Source organism: Macrotis lagotis, chromosome 5 (genome assembly GCF_037893015.1).
Source record: "Macrotis lagotis isolate mMagLag1 chromosome 5, bilby.v1.9.chrom.fasta, whole genome shotgun sequence".
NCBI classification, from domain to species: Eukaryota; Metazoa; Chordata; class Mammalia; order Peramelemorphia; family Peramelidae; genus Macrotis; species Macrotis lagotis.
In genome coordinates, this window is record NC_133662.1 from 46,901,261 (window position 1) to 46,918,202 (window position 16,942).

Sequence of the window (16,942 nt, forward strand, 5' to 3'; positions counted from 1 at the left end):
AAAACTTTCTGTGTTGGAGATACAATGTAAGTATATTCATGACAATTTGAGAACAAAGTATGAACTCTTGTTACTAAGAGATTCCCATAGAATGTGGCACTGTCTTGAATAAAGCTTAGTTTCCAAGAGACAGAATGAGGCTAATATTAGTTAGCATTCATAGAATGCTTTAATGTTCATAAAGCACTATATGTTATCTCATTTTACTTTACTCAGCCCTGGGAGAGGAAACAAACAGTTTAATGACTTTCCCAGGATCACACAGCTAGTGTCTCAGGTGAGAAAGTTTCTTCAAGGCTATATGCCTGTCTGTGCACATGTAACTAGGAAATAATAGTGTGGAGGGGAAGGGGAATTTCAGGAGACTAGGTTTGGCAAAATTTCCATTCGCTTTGTACACTTCTCTATTATTAGTGCCTCTCACCTAAAATTTTGTTGATACAGGAAATAAAACTATTGTAACAAAATTTTAGGTTTTGTTATTATAGTATATTATTTGAATATTCTTTTAATAATGAATATCACTCTGTAAAATACTCAGCTCACAACAGCATTTTCATTTTGTAGTTGAATTATTATTAAATAAGTTTATTGGATTTTGTATATTTTAATGAGTAATTACAATTTTAAGTTAAGCCCTCTAAAATTTAAGTTTCATCTGTACTTTTTCTATTAACCAAACATAATTTTAGGTTTGGAATGCTTTCTGGGATATGAAAAACAATTCCTTTACCTTGAAAAAAAACTTCCAGTTGAATTTCAGGTTTGTTATTTAAAGTTGAAAAAATACAACAGACATTTATTAAATGTTTCCTGTATGCCAGGTACTGCCCCAAAAATTGATGATACAAAGATAGGCAAATATCAGATCTTACTTTTCTAAATGAGGTTAAGAACACATAAATAAATAGGGGCGGCTAGGTGATGTAGTGGATAGAGCACCAGCCCTGGAGTCAGGAGTACCTGAGTTCAAATCCGGCCTTAGACACTTAATAATTACCTAGTGGTGTGGCCTTGGGCAAGCCACTTAACCCCATTTGCCTTGCAAAATCCTAAAAAAAAAAACCCAACACAAATAAATACTTGAAGGGCGGGCAGGATAGAATCCTACAGATTGATGGAAAATGTTGAAGTGACTGCCTTGTGGGCTCCTTCTTGAGTAGAGGATCTGAAATGAACTCCTAACTGTCTTCACTCCACTTTCTCTAAGCAGAGTAAGAAAGAGGCCCAAGGGGTAGGGATATGGAGACAAGGAACAAGTCTAATGGAGCAACCAGGTGAGAAACGTTGGAGATGAGGTGAGAGTGTAGAGAATCACTGTCCAGGTAAAAGCAAAGAGTACAAAGAAAGAGGAGTTGAGAAAATGAAGTTAATAATTATCTCAGTTTAAAACATATCCTAAAATTTTATAAATTATTTGAAATTTAGAAAAATGCATTTTAAATTAAATGTTAAAGGCCATTTTCTTGTAAGATAGCTTAAATGATAACAGAAAAATATCTCTGAACTTAGACCAGAGAGGTTAAATGATTTGTCCAACATCACAAAAATAATAAATGATAGAAATGGACTTTAAATCCATTTTCCTGGCCATTTAAATCCAGGGTTCTTTTAGGGATGGGGGGAGAGGGTATAATTGGATCTCAATATATGATCATTATAAACAATTTATTATTCATTTTGTTCCCCTTTTTTCTCCAATCATGATACTTAAAGACCAATTATTAGGTTAGAAATCAGGATTATATATATCTAAATTACTTAAAACTATAGTCTGAGTTTCATAGCCACATTGACTTTTTCATACTGGAAATAATATAACTTGTATTTGCCCATTCTACATTTTAAACGTGATATACTAATTTAATCTGCTTCATTATGAATTACTTCTAATATAACAAGTTCTTATTTAAACTTCATACTTCATAACTTAACATTGTGGTTTGTGCACAATAGGCATTTTTTTGGTTGAATGTGGCAAGTTGTTGGAGTGGGAAAATTAAATGATTTGGATTAGCAAAAAATTGTGTACGGGAAGAACAACATTGAAGCACTTCTCCTTTCACCTTTATTTACTATTCCCTCAAATGAAAATCATAATTTGTTATTGAAATCTTATCACATCATGGAGTTTTTCAAAGTAGAACAGACAAGTCTTGTTTAACAGATTGAAAAAGAGGACCGAGATAGAGATTTTTTTTTCCCTGTAGTAGTTGAAATGACTTTATAATAGACTGTTAATTAGATACTCAGAGGGAAACAAAATTTCAAGATAGTATTTCACAATGAAAAAACATCATCTAATACAGTAATCTTTCAGAACAGAAAATTTTTTTTTAATTTACCTAAACCATTAGTTCCATGGATATTTTGAAAAGTCAGATATTTATATATTCAGAAACTGAACACCTTAGAGCAGAGATTGAAAACTTTGCAGAAATGTGATGCTATATTTCTGAATTGAACACTTCCTTTTTGTAGAAATGGTGAGTTTGGGAAATGGTGGCAGGGGCCTGTTCTTGAAATATGAACCCTTTTTTGCTGATTCATTTGAGGCGTACCTTTTAATTTCTTAATTACTTGGTCCATATTGTTTTCTTCTTTACTTTTTAATATGTACATGGTATTTTGGGGAAATGGTATTTACGTGGTATTTTGGGAATGTTCATTTGAAATACTGGGAGAAAGGGAGGGAGCAAAATAGTAGGACCTGCAGATAAATTAATGTCACATTGTAGACAAGAGAGGTTACATGATGTTGTAAGAATAGGATCTTCAAAACAATTCATTTGAAATAGGCCCTACAGGTATATTGCCCTTAATTCACATATCTAATTGAGCTTCAGAGAAGAATATGTATAATGTACAGTTAGCATATATTGAACATTTACTTAATATATCCCAACTTATGAGCTGGGAATATAAAACCAAAAGGGAAACAGCCCCTGTCTTCAGGGAATTTATATTCTATTAGGGAAGACAATATGAATACATCCAAGTAAATACAAAACATATACAAGGTAAAAATAAAAGTAATTTGGAGGGGGGTGGGGACACTAATTTAAGGATTCATATATGAGGTGATATTTGAGCTCAGTTTTAAAAAGAACTAAGATTACGAGGTTTTATATATATATATATATATATATATATATATATATATATGTACACACACACACACATATATGGAGGGAGGGAGGGAGGGAGGGAGGGAGAGAGAGAGAGAGAGAGAGAGAGCGCGCTCACGTGCACCTTCCAGGTATGGAAGTGGGATAATCTGTGCATCTTGTAGGATAGGGAGTTGCTAGTGTAAGAAACAAGAAGGATACTACAGTATAACATAAAGGAGAAGAATGATAAATAATCTAAGAAAGGTAGGGTCATGTATTCACCTCCCTTCTCCCTCATTTATAGATGAGGAAATTGAAGTGATGTTAGTGTCTGAGACAGAACTTGACCCAGGTCTTCCTTCTCAGCCTCATAATCTACCACAGTGCCTCTGTAGCCAGATTGTGAAGACTTTTAAATATCAAACTGACTCCATATTTCTTTCTCTTTCTATCATTATATTGCTTGCTGCTGTGGGAGAGCAAGGCCTTTTTAAACTAAGGTTTTTAACAGGTCTGTTTGAATTGAGCCATCTTTAGTTGACCATATCTGACCACTGAACCCAGATGGCTCTAGAGGAGAAAGTGGGTTGGTGACTTTACATAGCCACCTGTCTCTTAAATCCATTTTACTTGCATGTCATGGTATTCTCCCTGATGTGACAATCCTTTTTGAGAATTCCCCCTTTCCCTTCCCTATGCTTCTTCTGGATTTCTTTTTATTGCACATTTTACATAAGATTACAATGAATTTCTTTTCTTCTTTTTTTTTTAAAGGTTTTTTGCAAGTCAAATGGGGTTAAGTGGCTTGCCCAAGGCCACACAGCCAGGTAATGATTAAATGTCTGAGACCAGATTTGAACCCAGGTACTCTTGACTCCAGGGCCGGTGCTCTATCCACTGCGCCACCTAGCTACCCCATTCTTCTTCCTCCTCCTCCTCCTCCTCCTCCTCCCTCCCCCTCTCCCTCTCCCTCCTCCCCCCTTCTCCTTCCTCTTTTTGTTAGCACACATCCTCATTTCCCAATTCTGAATTTTAGGAAAGGCTTTGGCTCTAGAAAACTTGCTTGCAGAAATTAATGACTAAGGTGTTTAAAGTTCTGGAGATCATATGGTTTTAGGAACTGTGTATCCTTGCCTGGAAATGAGAAATCTTAGGAACCTTGTAACTCTCAAAAAGTATTTAAAGGGCTATTATGTGGAAGATGCATTAGATGGAGGGTGGCTAGGTGGTGCAATTTGCACACCGGCCATGGAGTCAGGAGTACTTGGGTTCAAATCCAACCTCAGACACTTAATCATTACCTAGCCGTGTGGCCTTGGGCAAGCCACTTAACCCCATTGCCTTGAAAAATCTAAAAAAAAAAGATGCATTAGATAGTTTCTGTAAGTTTTGTCTCTTTATTTTATCTTCACTTAATAATAGTGGGTCTTTAAAGTTATATACATTTCAGGGGAAATAATTGTATGATTTTGATATGTGAATGGGAGACACCTTGTTAGAGGGAGAGCTGGGAAAGCCTTTGCAGTTTAAAAAAAAATTAGAGAATGTACATGTACATAGCACAAGATGAAAAGAGTAGTCAATATAAAATCCATTTTTACATGATTATTTTTACACATTTTACACATTGTTTTTAAATGCTTCTATGCTTCCTTCTAAGTTTTTCTTTTTTTCTCTGTTGTGCATTTTTTCCCCCTTCCTTGCTCTCCACCTACCCCAGTGGTACTGTTAGCTACAAGTTTGTGTGTGTGTGTGTAATCCATATTATATATACTTAACAGTTCTTTATTTGATTATCATCTTCCTTCATAAAGTTCTTTGTGGTTGATTTGAGCATACCCAAAATAATTTAGTCGTTTTAAGTTGTTTTTGGATCAGTAGAAGAATATTTGTTACTGTGTACAGTGTTCTATTGATTTTGATAATTTCACTCTTCATTATTTCATGTAAGTCTTAACATGTTTTTCTAAAATCAACCAGCTCATACTTTCTTACAGTTGTAGTACTATTCCATCACAATTTAGTCATTTCTCAATTGATGAGCATCCCTTCAATTTCCAGTTCTTTGCCACCACAAAGAGAGCTGCTATAAATAAACTAAATTTTTTCTCCCAATTTTTTGTTTTCCTTCTATTTTTGTCTACATTTGTTTTTTTTACAAACCCTTATAAATTGAATGTAATAGAAATAATCTATTTTAATCTTACAAAGCTCTCTATCTCTTGTTTATTGTTCTCTTATCTATAAGTTTGATAGATAATATGTTTTATGTTCTAATTTTTTTATATTTAGGGCATGTATCCATTTTGACCATATCTTGGTAATGTTGAATGATACTTACTGGTCTATACCCAGTTTGTGGCAGATTGCTTTCTAGCTTTCCCAATAATTTTTACCAAATAATGAACTCTTATCCAAAAGCTTGAATCTTTACATTTGTCAAATACATGGTTATTATAATTATTTATTATTGTAAATTGTATGTCTACTCTGTTCCATTGTTTTATCGTTCTATTTCTTAGCAGTACCAGATAATTTTGATAATTACTGCCATATTGTATAGTTTAAGATAACTAAACATCCCTCCTTTACATTTTTTGTTATTATTAATTATTATGAATTCATAATATTCATAATTATTTATTCATTAATTTCATTAATTCTTTGATATTCTTGAACTTTTTTCTTTCAAATAAATTTGTGGGTTTTTTTGTATTTACTTAATTTTTTGGTAATTTAATTGGGATGACTTTGAATAAATAGATTAGTTTATATGAAACTGACATTTTTATTCTATTGGGCCTGACTACCAGTGAACTATTAATATTTTTCCAATTGTTTAAAACTGATTTTAATTGCATAAAGAATCTTTTGTAATTATGTTAATATAGTTCCTGGGGTTGTTTTGGTAGGTATTCTGCCATGTATTTTACTGTCAGAATCATGCTTTTTAAAGTAGATAATAAATACAGTTAAGTTCTTGGTTTGTCTGAAACTTTCAGTGAATTGTGTGATGGTGAGGATGTGATCTGCTATAGAATATGGTCTATTAAAGACTTCTGTTTACCTTTGTCAGACTTTTAGTGTATTTGTAGGTTTTTATAACAGTTTTGTAGAAATGGGAGATTAGGCATATAATTTGATATTGCTGTTTTCTTGGTCCCTTTTGAGGTTGGAGCAGGAAGGGAAATGGAAAGGTAATAAGCATACATATAACATTTGTGGCTATAAATGCTTTGCAAATTATATTTTATTTTATCCTTGCAACAACTATGGAATGTGTTTTTATCCCCATTTTAAAATTGAGGAAATGAAAACAAAGGTTAAGTTGACGTGCTCAGAGTCATTTGAACTTGTGTCTTTCTGATTCCAAGCCCAGGACTCTATCTAGCCACTCAGCTACTTATTTTTGGTAATAAGGATTCATGATTTTTTTGATTCCTTAAATGACTGTAGAATAATCTCATTATCTTAAGTTTCTTTTGTAAACATTTTTCTGTTTATTTCTTTTTTCTTGTAAAAGTTTTATGTAAAGTTTCATTTATTCCAGCCCATGTCTGACCAAGAATTCTTTGATAATATCAATAGCACTAATTATGGCATAAGTTTCCATTAGTCCCCTAGAGCCTGGGAGTTTTGAGTTGACCATTTAGAGAGATTGACCTCTTATAAAAATCTAGACTGAGTTCCATTTTATTGTCCTCCCTAAGTGGATGAAGCAGATCTATATATCTAGCTTATATATCTTCTGAGTTCAGTCCTTAAATCACTAAGTGACATTTCTCACTGCCTATCCCATAGGCATTTTAAATTTCATCACATCCAAAGCAGAAAATGCTAATTTGTTCAAACTTTTCTCTTTCAAATTTCATTAGTATTGTTGAACTAACCACCATCCTCTCAATCATGCAGGTCCACAACTTTGGTGTCATCCTTGGCTTCTTACTTTTGTACTGTCATTTGCCAGATCTTGTCAATTTTGTTTCTATAACACATCTCAAGAACTTAACATTCTTTTCTATTGAGTTTTTTATTAACTCCTTTCATGAACTTAATGGTACATCTGTAGTGTAGCTTATTTGCATTTCACCTCCTACTCCAATTGCTAATTACTCCCTTCTCAAAATTAACTTTTGAAGAAGAGGTATGCAGTCTGCATATACTTCTTTCTGTGTTCATGTTTTTCTCCTTTACTTCTACTCCCCCACCTCTACTTTTTTAGAGAATGTAAGCTCCTTGAGAACAATGACTTACCCTTTAGTTTCTATATTTCCAGCAGCTAGCACAGTGTCAGGAACATAGTTGGATTTAATAAATGCTTGTTGATTGATGGCAACTCCATAGGCCTTGGTTCAAGGAGTAGTTCAAGGGTGAGTTGGTTATGCCACAAGGTTATTTTAACTGTTAAAAAAGTTAACATCTTATCTTTAGGATTGAAGTGTTTATTTAAAATTATCCAAATCTATCCTTTTCCTTCCACCAAAAATGAATACTTTTTAAAAAGTTTCTCTGAATTATTTATTTCTGGTTTCTTAGGACAAATTATATTCCATATATTCACATTAGAATTTATCCAGGCATTCCCAACTGATGGGAATAAACTTTACCTCACACAGACAGAGGACAAATATAGGATCTTTTCTTCTGTCTTTGACTCTATCCCTACCCTATTTCTCACTTAGGCATTGCTGTGTCAAAAAAAAATAGGAATAGTTTAGTCACTTTTCCATCATAGTTTTAAAGGGTTTCCAGAATGTTTCCACCAATTTCCTGCTTCATTAGTATATTGATATGCCTCTCTTCGTACAACCCCTCCAATCATCCATGCTATCTTGATTTGTGTTGTTTTTATTTGCATTTCTCCTATTGTTTTATGACATTTTCTCATGTGCTCATTGATCATTTGAAAATCGTGTAGAAATTGCTGGAGTTGGGCGGCTAGGTGGCATAGTGGATAAAGCACCTGCCTTGGAGTCAGGAGTTACCTGAGTTCAAATCCGGTCTCAGACACTTAATAATTACCTAGCTGTGTGGCCTTGGGCAAGCCACTTAACCCCATTTGCCTTGCAAAAACTAAAAAAAGAAAAAAGAAAAAAAAAGAAATTGCTGGAGTTGTTTTTTTTTTAAATGTCTTTTGATCGCCCGCTTATTTACTGAGGAATGTTCTTGGTCTTACATTATCTTCTATGTCATATTAATTCCATATATATAATGTACTGTATATATATGAAATCAAGCATATATCAGAGATATCTAAATTAGTTTCCCATTGTTCCTCTTCTTACATTGAATTTGTTCATTAAATTTTTTAACTTTATATAGCAAAAATATTGTTTTTGTTTTTTTGTCACCTCTATCCCACATCTATTTAGAAAGTGTCCCCCACATCACAAATCTAAAAATTTCTTACTTTTACTCTCTTAAAACTGCAACACATTCCTTTACCCAACTCCACTTAAATCTGAATACAGCTTCACCTATTACTCCTAGTTGTATCTTCTGAAGCCAAGGTTGAATTTCTTCCATAGGTTAGCTTTTTTTTTTACTAAAATTTTTTTTATTGATATTTTGGTTTTAGATCAACCAGTAAATCTGCAAGCGTTTATTAAAATACCTACTATTTGCCAGATGCTGCTAAAAAATCTAAGACTAATGAAGGAGACATCACATAAATATGTACAGAATGCATATAAAGAAGTTTTAAAGAAAAGATAATTTAGGAAGAGAAAGCAGTAACCATGGGAGAGGTGAGACCGACTGAGAAAGAAGGTAGTGCTTCTTGTTGGTGGTGGTGGAACTTCATTTTTGACGAGGACCATGGATATTAGGGAGATGATACCATGACATGCAAGTGAGTTGGATTTAAGTGAAGGAGGACTGTACAAAGTCTACCAGCCTCACACTTTCTTCTTTGGAGATAATGTAGGAAGAGAAGGAACACTTATTTTCAGATTTTCAGATATTTCTTCCTCCTTTATCCCCTATCAGAGAGACATTTTTTTTTAGCAAAATGATGAAAGAAGAGAAATAAAAATTGGTTCAACAAAACCAATTAATATGTCAACCAAGTTTGACAATATATGTGATACTCTACAATCATACTTTATTCAAAGAAGGGAGAAAGAGGAATATATTTTCAACTCTTCTTCCGGTCCAAGATTCTTGATCATTGTAATTACAAGGTGTTTTTGTTTTGATTGTTTCTTTCCATTTACTTCATTGTCATTGTGTAATTGTTTTCCTCATTCTATTTCTTTTACTCTTAGTTCATGCATGTTGCTTTTGTAACAAAGGTGGATAGTTGAGGAGAACAAATTAATGCATTAGCCATGGTCAAGAAACATCTCTTAATCTGCCCCTTGAAGCCATTACCTCTCATCAGGAGGTGGGTGGTTTGGTATAGTAGAAAGAGCTAGTAACTTGGAGTCAGGAAAGATTTAATTATAAATCCAAATCCATTGCTTACTAGGTAGCTAGGTAAATAGAGTATGGGATCTGGTATTAGAAAATCTTAATTTCAGACAAGGCTGCCGACACTTATGCTAGTTAAATTACTCTAGGCAAGTAATTTAACCTCATGTTTGTTTCAGTTTCCTCAACTGTAAAATGAGCATAGTAATTATTCCAACTTTTTTGGGTTATTATGAGAATCTAATAAGTTATTTGTAAAAAGTGCTTGGACAGAAAATCTGGCACATAGTAGGCACTTAATAAATGCTTATTCTCATTCCCTAACTGAGTGTGTACAAGTTACTTAATATTTTTTGAACCTTATTTATCTCATCTACAAAGTGAAAATTAATAATTGTCTAAAGCAAATAATGTATATAAAGAATTTGGTTAATCTTAAAACTGTATTAATGTAGCTATCATTGTGAAAAATATGCAAAGATGATAAAAGTTGCCTATCACACTAATACATTGGGAGATTGGGAACAAATAAATTTACAAAACATAACATATTGAAGTAGATAATTATGTTTTGAGTGCTTTTTATTTCATCTTGGTGCTTAATTTAAGAAATTCATTTCCAAAATTGTAAAAGAAAAGTTAGATTTTTTTATACAAAATTTACCTGTAACTAAGAAGCACATCTTATTAGATATGAAATTAACAGAACTTCATAGTGAGTTTAAGAAGACCTCTATATCTTTAAAAATTTTAGCAATTAGACAACCAACTGATTGGCTCATTTTATTTGTATGGCAAAGGTCAACAACAGATGACAACTGAGACCCCTTCTAACCTTTAGGATGTAGCCATATAATAAAAAAAGTAAGTTATATTCCAGAAGCATTGGCCAGTTTTCAGAAAGGTATTTTTTTCTTTTTAATATTACTTGCTATTAGTATCTTCATCCCTAGCAGGCTCCTTTCTTACCTTCCTCTATCTAGTTAATCTAATCAAATTTGCTTGCTGCCCCACAGTATTTTAATCCTTTATCGTGTCCTGTCCCTTTTTATTCTTGCCTTTTTTGAGTGAATGTTTTCTATGTCATTTGGACACTAATTTTCTTTCTCAAGTTTGAGATGCAAATGATTTTTAGCATTTTGCGATATATTTAATTACAAAGGCAAATAGTATATCTATCATGAGTTCTAAATAAATAGCCATTCAATAGTTCTAATCTCAGTTCTAACTAATTTTAACCTAAATCCCATCTGGAATTGGGGTCTAGGATTTATGATTCAGTATTGCCAGTTTTGACCATCCTTCTAAGCTTTTCATCAAAGGATCTTTGGCATACTTGTCTTCCTGGGAAGGGAAAAACTCCTACCTTTGTCACCATTCTTTCCCACACATAAGTCCTCAAGAGTGGATCTAAATACAAGCTTTTCTTGTGGATCGGGGGGGGGGGGGGGGGGGGTGTGTGTGTCCTATGTGTACTTTTTCAGAGCCAGACACTTGATCCCATTCCTATAGCAAATTTGAGTGACTTGACTGCAGCACTGGTTTCCAGTGAAATCAGATCAACTTCTTCAGTCCACCAGTATTTAAATTTGTACTCTTAGATCTGAAATGGAAGCATATTTTGATTAGCCAACAGTTCTGGTTTGTAAGGGAATTAGCTGGTTGATGATGATCTATTAATTAGAATTTTGTTTTACTTATTTAATTCCTTTTATCATTTTGTAATATATGAAGGAATAGCAAAGCTTTGACCCTTAGGATTTCAGTTAGGGAAAAAAATATTTTGATACATACTGTAAATGGATTTAGACTTGTAGTGAGGTAATGTTTTATTTAAACTTTCTCACATGCTTTTCAATTCCATTTTGATTCCTCATTTCTTTTTAAGAATTCTTTTAGATTTATTTTATTCGCATGTTGAGATCTTTTGTTTTCTTTTGTTTTTGTTTTTTCAGTTGTTGGTCTTGATGATATTATGGATGAAGGAGTTGTTAAAGAAAGTGGTAATGATACCATTGATGAAGAAGAACTTATTTTGCCTAACAGAAATTTGAGGGACAAAGTGGAAGAAACTTCAGTCAGATCACCAAGAAAATCACCTCGTTTAATGGCACAAGGTAATTTTCAGAGAGATAGAGACAGATAGAGAGAGAGAGACAGACAGACAGACTGACTTAGTAAATGTGTATAATTTCCAAGAAAGAAGTTGGTTAGGTTATAAACTTTTTTTAGGACAATGTTTGCTCACTATCTCCTAATTCCTAATCACTTAAGAGTTAACTTATTTTTCAGTCATTGATGAGTTGTTAGTGACCAGGAAAAAAGTTATTTTAATTGCTACATGTGATTTTGAGAAAGAACTGAAATGATAATCTCTGACAGTTATAATATAGTTCCTTATCCGGGATTGTAATGTTTTCCAAGGTATAGTTGTTAGGGGATATGGTGCTTGTTACCCTTTCGTTAATAACTAAATGACCAGTGAAAACTGACTTTATTTTCTTAATCCCTATAGACAGATTAGTGTGATCTAAAATAATGTAATGCTAATATAACTTTTTCACTTACTTCATTCATAATTAGATTTGTAAAATCAGGTCTGTAAAATATTAGAAATTGTTTCCTGATAATAAAAATCTTCCATATCTAAATATATTACATGGAACATATATTTATCTGAAATCTTTATGATTTTATTTTTTAATTGATTTACAAGTATTCTGTTGAGGTTAAAAACATTTAAATTGTTGATAGATTTTAATATTAAATGGAATTCTGAAGTTTGGGGTATGAGTTTTACTCTAGGTAAACATAAGGGAAACAGTTTTATAATTGCTACTTTGATTTCAAGTACAGTAAAGTAGTAACTATAGCTAAGTATTTGGCTTGAGAACTATCTCTTACAAGATTTTCTGGCCTTTTTACTTCTTGTTAGTGCTGATCCTAATGTGACAATAAAATGAGGACAAATAGAAGAAAACACAGTTTTCTTCTTGTTACTTATTCTGGTTTGGGGAAAAACATGAAACTTAAGGTTAAAATTGGATTTGGTGATCATCTTTGATGTTCATTTAATATAATTTCCTCATTTCCAGTTATGGATCTTGTAGAACTGACATAATTCTTTTAACTAAATTAATTTTTCCACATTTATATGGTCCCTGGAGGTTCCTACCTATCTCATACTCTTTAGTAAACTTCTGGTATATATTTTTGCATGTTATGTAATGATAAAAGTAAAAATGCAATTAATAAATACAAATTCAGTGAGGATGGGTTGTAGAGGTTGACTCAGGCTACTTGTGATGGGTGATATTTAAAAAAATTTACATTGAAGTGATACTTTTTTTTACTTCATATATTTTAAAATGTTGCTTGATTCCATTTTTAAGTCAAGAATTGGGGAAATAGTATAGAATCCCCATTTTTGTTGATCATCATACCTTTTTAAGGATTAGAAGACTGATTTTATTTTGATTCAGTTGTAGTTCAAACTCTGTGGATTTTTGTCCAATTAAAATTTCAAGAACTTTGAAAATAGAAAATTTCCTATTATGAGGCATGCCACCACCACAGGAAAGCTATTTTATCTAAAGTACACTTTTGTTTTGAAAATTAAGTGATTACAAATCCAAATATTTAATGAAGCAGTGTACCACATATAGTGCAGATTTGTATTGAAATTAAATTAAACTTTAAAATAGCTAAGTTATTCTTATTTTGTTTTTTCCTGTGATAGAACAAGTACGAAGTTTGCGACAAAGCACTATAGCCAAGCGTTCAAATACAACACCTTTAAGTAATTCAAAGAGAGCAGCTGTCAAGAATGCACCTGTACAAAAAACAGGAGTCAGACAACTGGACAGGTGTCAAAATAAGGAAGAAGGTGTTTGTACACTACCCAAACCAGAAGTTAGAAGGAGTAGTCGACTTACTGGGTTAACAGAAGAGGTACCTGAGGTATCAACAGTTTCTTCAAGTCATTCAGCAGCAGCATCTTGTCATGAACTTAAGGATGAAGCTAAACTAGTTACTAAACATAAATGTCACAAGGGAGAAACAGCTGTGCCATCCCATTCATTAACTACTCCTCACCTATCAGAGTCCTGTAGTACTGAAGAAAAAGAAGAAAGTAAAACCAAGAGTGACAGTCCAGTATTTTTTAAGCTTATAAATAAAGAGCTTGAACATAATGATCCTGTTATCAATAAAACAGGTGAAGCTAATCTTGAAGAAAAGGCTTCTAATGGAAGTATTGATCATACATCAAAGGAAACCTTAAAGCTTTCCAGAGTGGTTGACCAAATGGAGGTAGCAGATGCTGCTGCTACCTCATCTGATATTGCTGTTTGTTCAACTTCAAACAATATAGAAAAGAACAGTGTGATTCTATCCAATTCTGTGGATGAAATTGCTGAATGTAGTATAGAATTGCAGGAGGTTTTGGAAACTGCTGTTAAAGCTGTACCTTCACTTCAAGAAACTGCAAATCTTTTGGGGGCAGATACTAAAGAATCTGATGAACGCTCAGATACTACAGAATTTAATGAAACTGATTTAAAGAGTGTAGATAATACTATTAATGAATCAGAAGGCAGTGTTTTAGAAAACAGTATATGTAGTCCTCCTGACCAAAGTCCACCACAGCATGCTGAAAATACTAAAGTAGAACCTCATGAAATAGCAGAAATTGAAGATGACAGAACCAGCCAGTCCAGTAATATTTCTTCATTAGATTGTAAGAATGTTAAGCCTAAGAACTCTAAATCTCTGATTCAGTCTAAGCAAAATGTAACTACAGGTACTCAGAAAAAAATTGTTTCAGCAAAACAAGAAATTCATAGCAAAACTAGAGTTGGAATTAAAAGTATGAAAAGGAATGCTGAGGAATCTCAGCAAAATTTTCATAAGCCAGTTAAAGTAAGAAAAAAACAAGTTGATAAAAATGTGAAATCACAAAATAGTGGTCCAGATAACAAATCTGTGAAAAACCAAACTCATACAACATTGAAAAAAGGGTCCCAGGCTCAAAATTTAGTGCAGACTCCTAAACTATTGACTCACTCTTTGAATGACAAAATGCATGGCCACCCAGGTTGCTCTAAGGAACCTTACCATCCAACTTCAGCCCATACTAGACATTTGCAACATTCCACTCAGAAACAAATCCATAAGCAACAGCAATTATCAGCAACTATGAAAACCAATAGTCATGTAAAGGAAGATATAGACTATTTAGGTTTAGAATCTATCAAGGAGGAGGATAAACTGAAAGTAAAAAAAGTTGAGAAGAACCTTCAACCACGCCAAAGAAGAAGTAGTAAAAGTTTTTCTCTGGATGAACCTCCATTGTTCATTCCAGATAATATATCTACTATAAAACGAGAAGGCTTAGAACACATCTCTACATCTGAAAACAAATATATGTGGGCTCCCAGCAAGCAGTGTGGTTTTTGCAAAAAGCCACATGGCAACAGGTGTGTGTGTGTGTGTATGTGTGATTGTGTACATTTAAGGAAAAAAAAGTTTTAGATGGGGAATCATTGTATGACAGTTTATTCCTCTGTGTACAAAGAAGTACTTCTAAAGTTTTTGACAAATCAAGAAATTTAAGTGTGTTAATAAAAATCCAAGCTTATTGTATAACTTGCACATAGTTTTGCCATCCTAGAGAGTTTTCTGAAAAGGTAATATTACTACATCAACCAATTTACATATAATTGTTTTGTTATAAACATTTAGGAAATTGTTTTATTTTCTGGGCATCAGAAAATTCAAACTTTAGGATTCAATCAGTATGAATGATACACAAGATCACTAGTCAAAAAAGTGAAGTATGTAATGGAAATTTTAAACATGTATCATTAAAAAGAGTTTGTGTAAAGTGAAGCTTAACCATTCCCTAGGACAGTTATATGTTTTATAAACACAAATTTGAATTTTGTAATAAAATTTGTAATCACACTGGCAACTTAAAAACTGTTTTGACACCGTTACATTGTCATCTTAATTTTCTTTGTAACATGGAATAGGGCAAATATGTACTTTTTATTTGAATGCAGTATTTTGAAAGTGTTCTTATAAATTCTCTGAACTTTTAAAACAATACTGATAACCACTATCATTAGAATTCAGAAACCTGTAGTTTTTAGAATTGTCCCTTTAATAATATTAACAATATTTTTTTTAAAGAAAAAGGGTATAGAAATGAAGTTGAAGTAAGAATTTCATATTCATCATTTCAGGTTGCTGTTTGAACATCAACAACACTAATACAATTCTACATTATAAAAAATAGTGTATATTTTGTTAGGAAACTGCTTTACCTTTGGTCTTTTATCCTTTTTGAAATTAAACTGATGCAGTTACTTTCTCCACTCACAAATTATATTATGTAAACCTTTTTTTGGGAGTAAGGATTCAGTGACGTGGATGTTAAAGACTTTTTTTTTACTATTAACTGTACATGGAATGACATTTTAAACACTTGTTTTGTGATATTAGAATATTTTATACCATTTCCAAGCCATTTCAGGTCTTTTTTTAAATTGTCAAACTTTGCTTTTGAATAGTACTTTTTTTCCAAATGTTTTTTCAAATATTTTAGTATAAAGGAAACTCAAAACAAATGGAATCCATTAGAGAGTACTAGGACACATCTAATGATACACATCTAATTCATTATAATAGCAAACTAGTTGAAGAGATAGCTAGATGGCTCCAGAGGATAGAGTTCCAGGCCTAGTGTCAGGAAGATTCATTTTCCTGGGCTCAAATGTGACCCCAGACACTTAACAACTGCAAGTCACTTTAAGCCGAATTGCTTCAGTTTCCTCATCTATAAAATAACCTGGAGAAGGAAATGGCAAAGCACTCCAGTATCTTTGCCAAGAAAATCCCAAATAAGGTCACAAAGAATTGGATACAACTGAAACAACTGAACAACAAAACAAAATAAAATGCTGTAGTGTTTGAGTTTATCATTACAGAACTATAGAGTTGGAGAGGGCTTTAGAAGTCATCCTGTTCAACCTCTCTTGTGAGGGGAGTGTTCCATAATAACCCCTCAAAAGTTGCTGGGGTAGAATGAAATATTAGAAGTATTATACTATCTTGGGTTTCTTAAATAAAACCGTATCACAGGATTTGGTAGGTATAAACATTTGTGTATTTTTTTTTTAATTGGCCCTCATTTCCATTATTTTTGCTTTTTTTTTTTTCATTCTTGGAATCCTGTAAGCTTTATTACAATTTTTGCTTCTGAAAAATCTGTAATTGTGACATGTAAAATGAATCCTATTCTTTGTCTACTTTGTTGAACTGATTTAAATATTTAATAAGGCTTATATCTCTAATGGGGTGACCAAATTCCCATTTCATCTGTGCTAACATTAACTTAGAATAAGTGAAAAAGGACTTAT

At 32.7% G+C, this 16,942-nt stretch overlaps 1 protein-coding gene across 3 annotated transcripts in view; it reads left to right on the top strand.

The window, feature by feature from the left end:
* PHF3 (PHD finger protein 3) overlaps positions 1–16,942 on the top strand; it is a 112,613-nt gene that overhangs the window by 44,724 nt on the left and 50,947 nt on the right. For all 3 annotated transcript variants that reach the window (XM_074237291.1, XM_074237292.1, XM_074237290.1), the window contains 2 exons: positions 11,477–11,638; positions 13,261–14,998. In XM_074237291.1, coding sequence (XP_074093392.1) covers positions 11,477–11,638; positions 13,261–14,998 — 1,900 coding nt within the window. The remainder of the gene's footprint in view (positions 1–11,476; positions 11,639–13,260; positions 14,999–16,942) is intronic.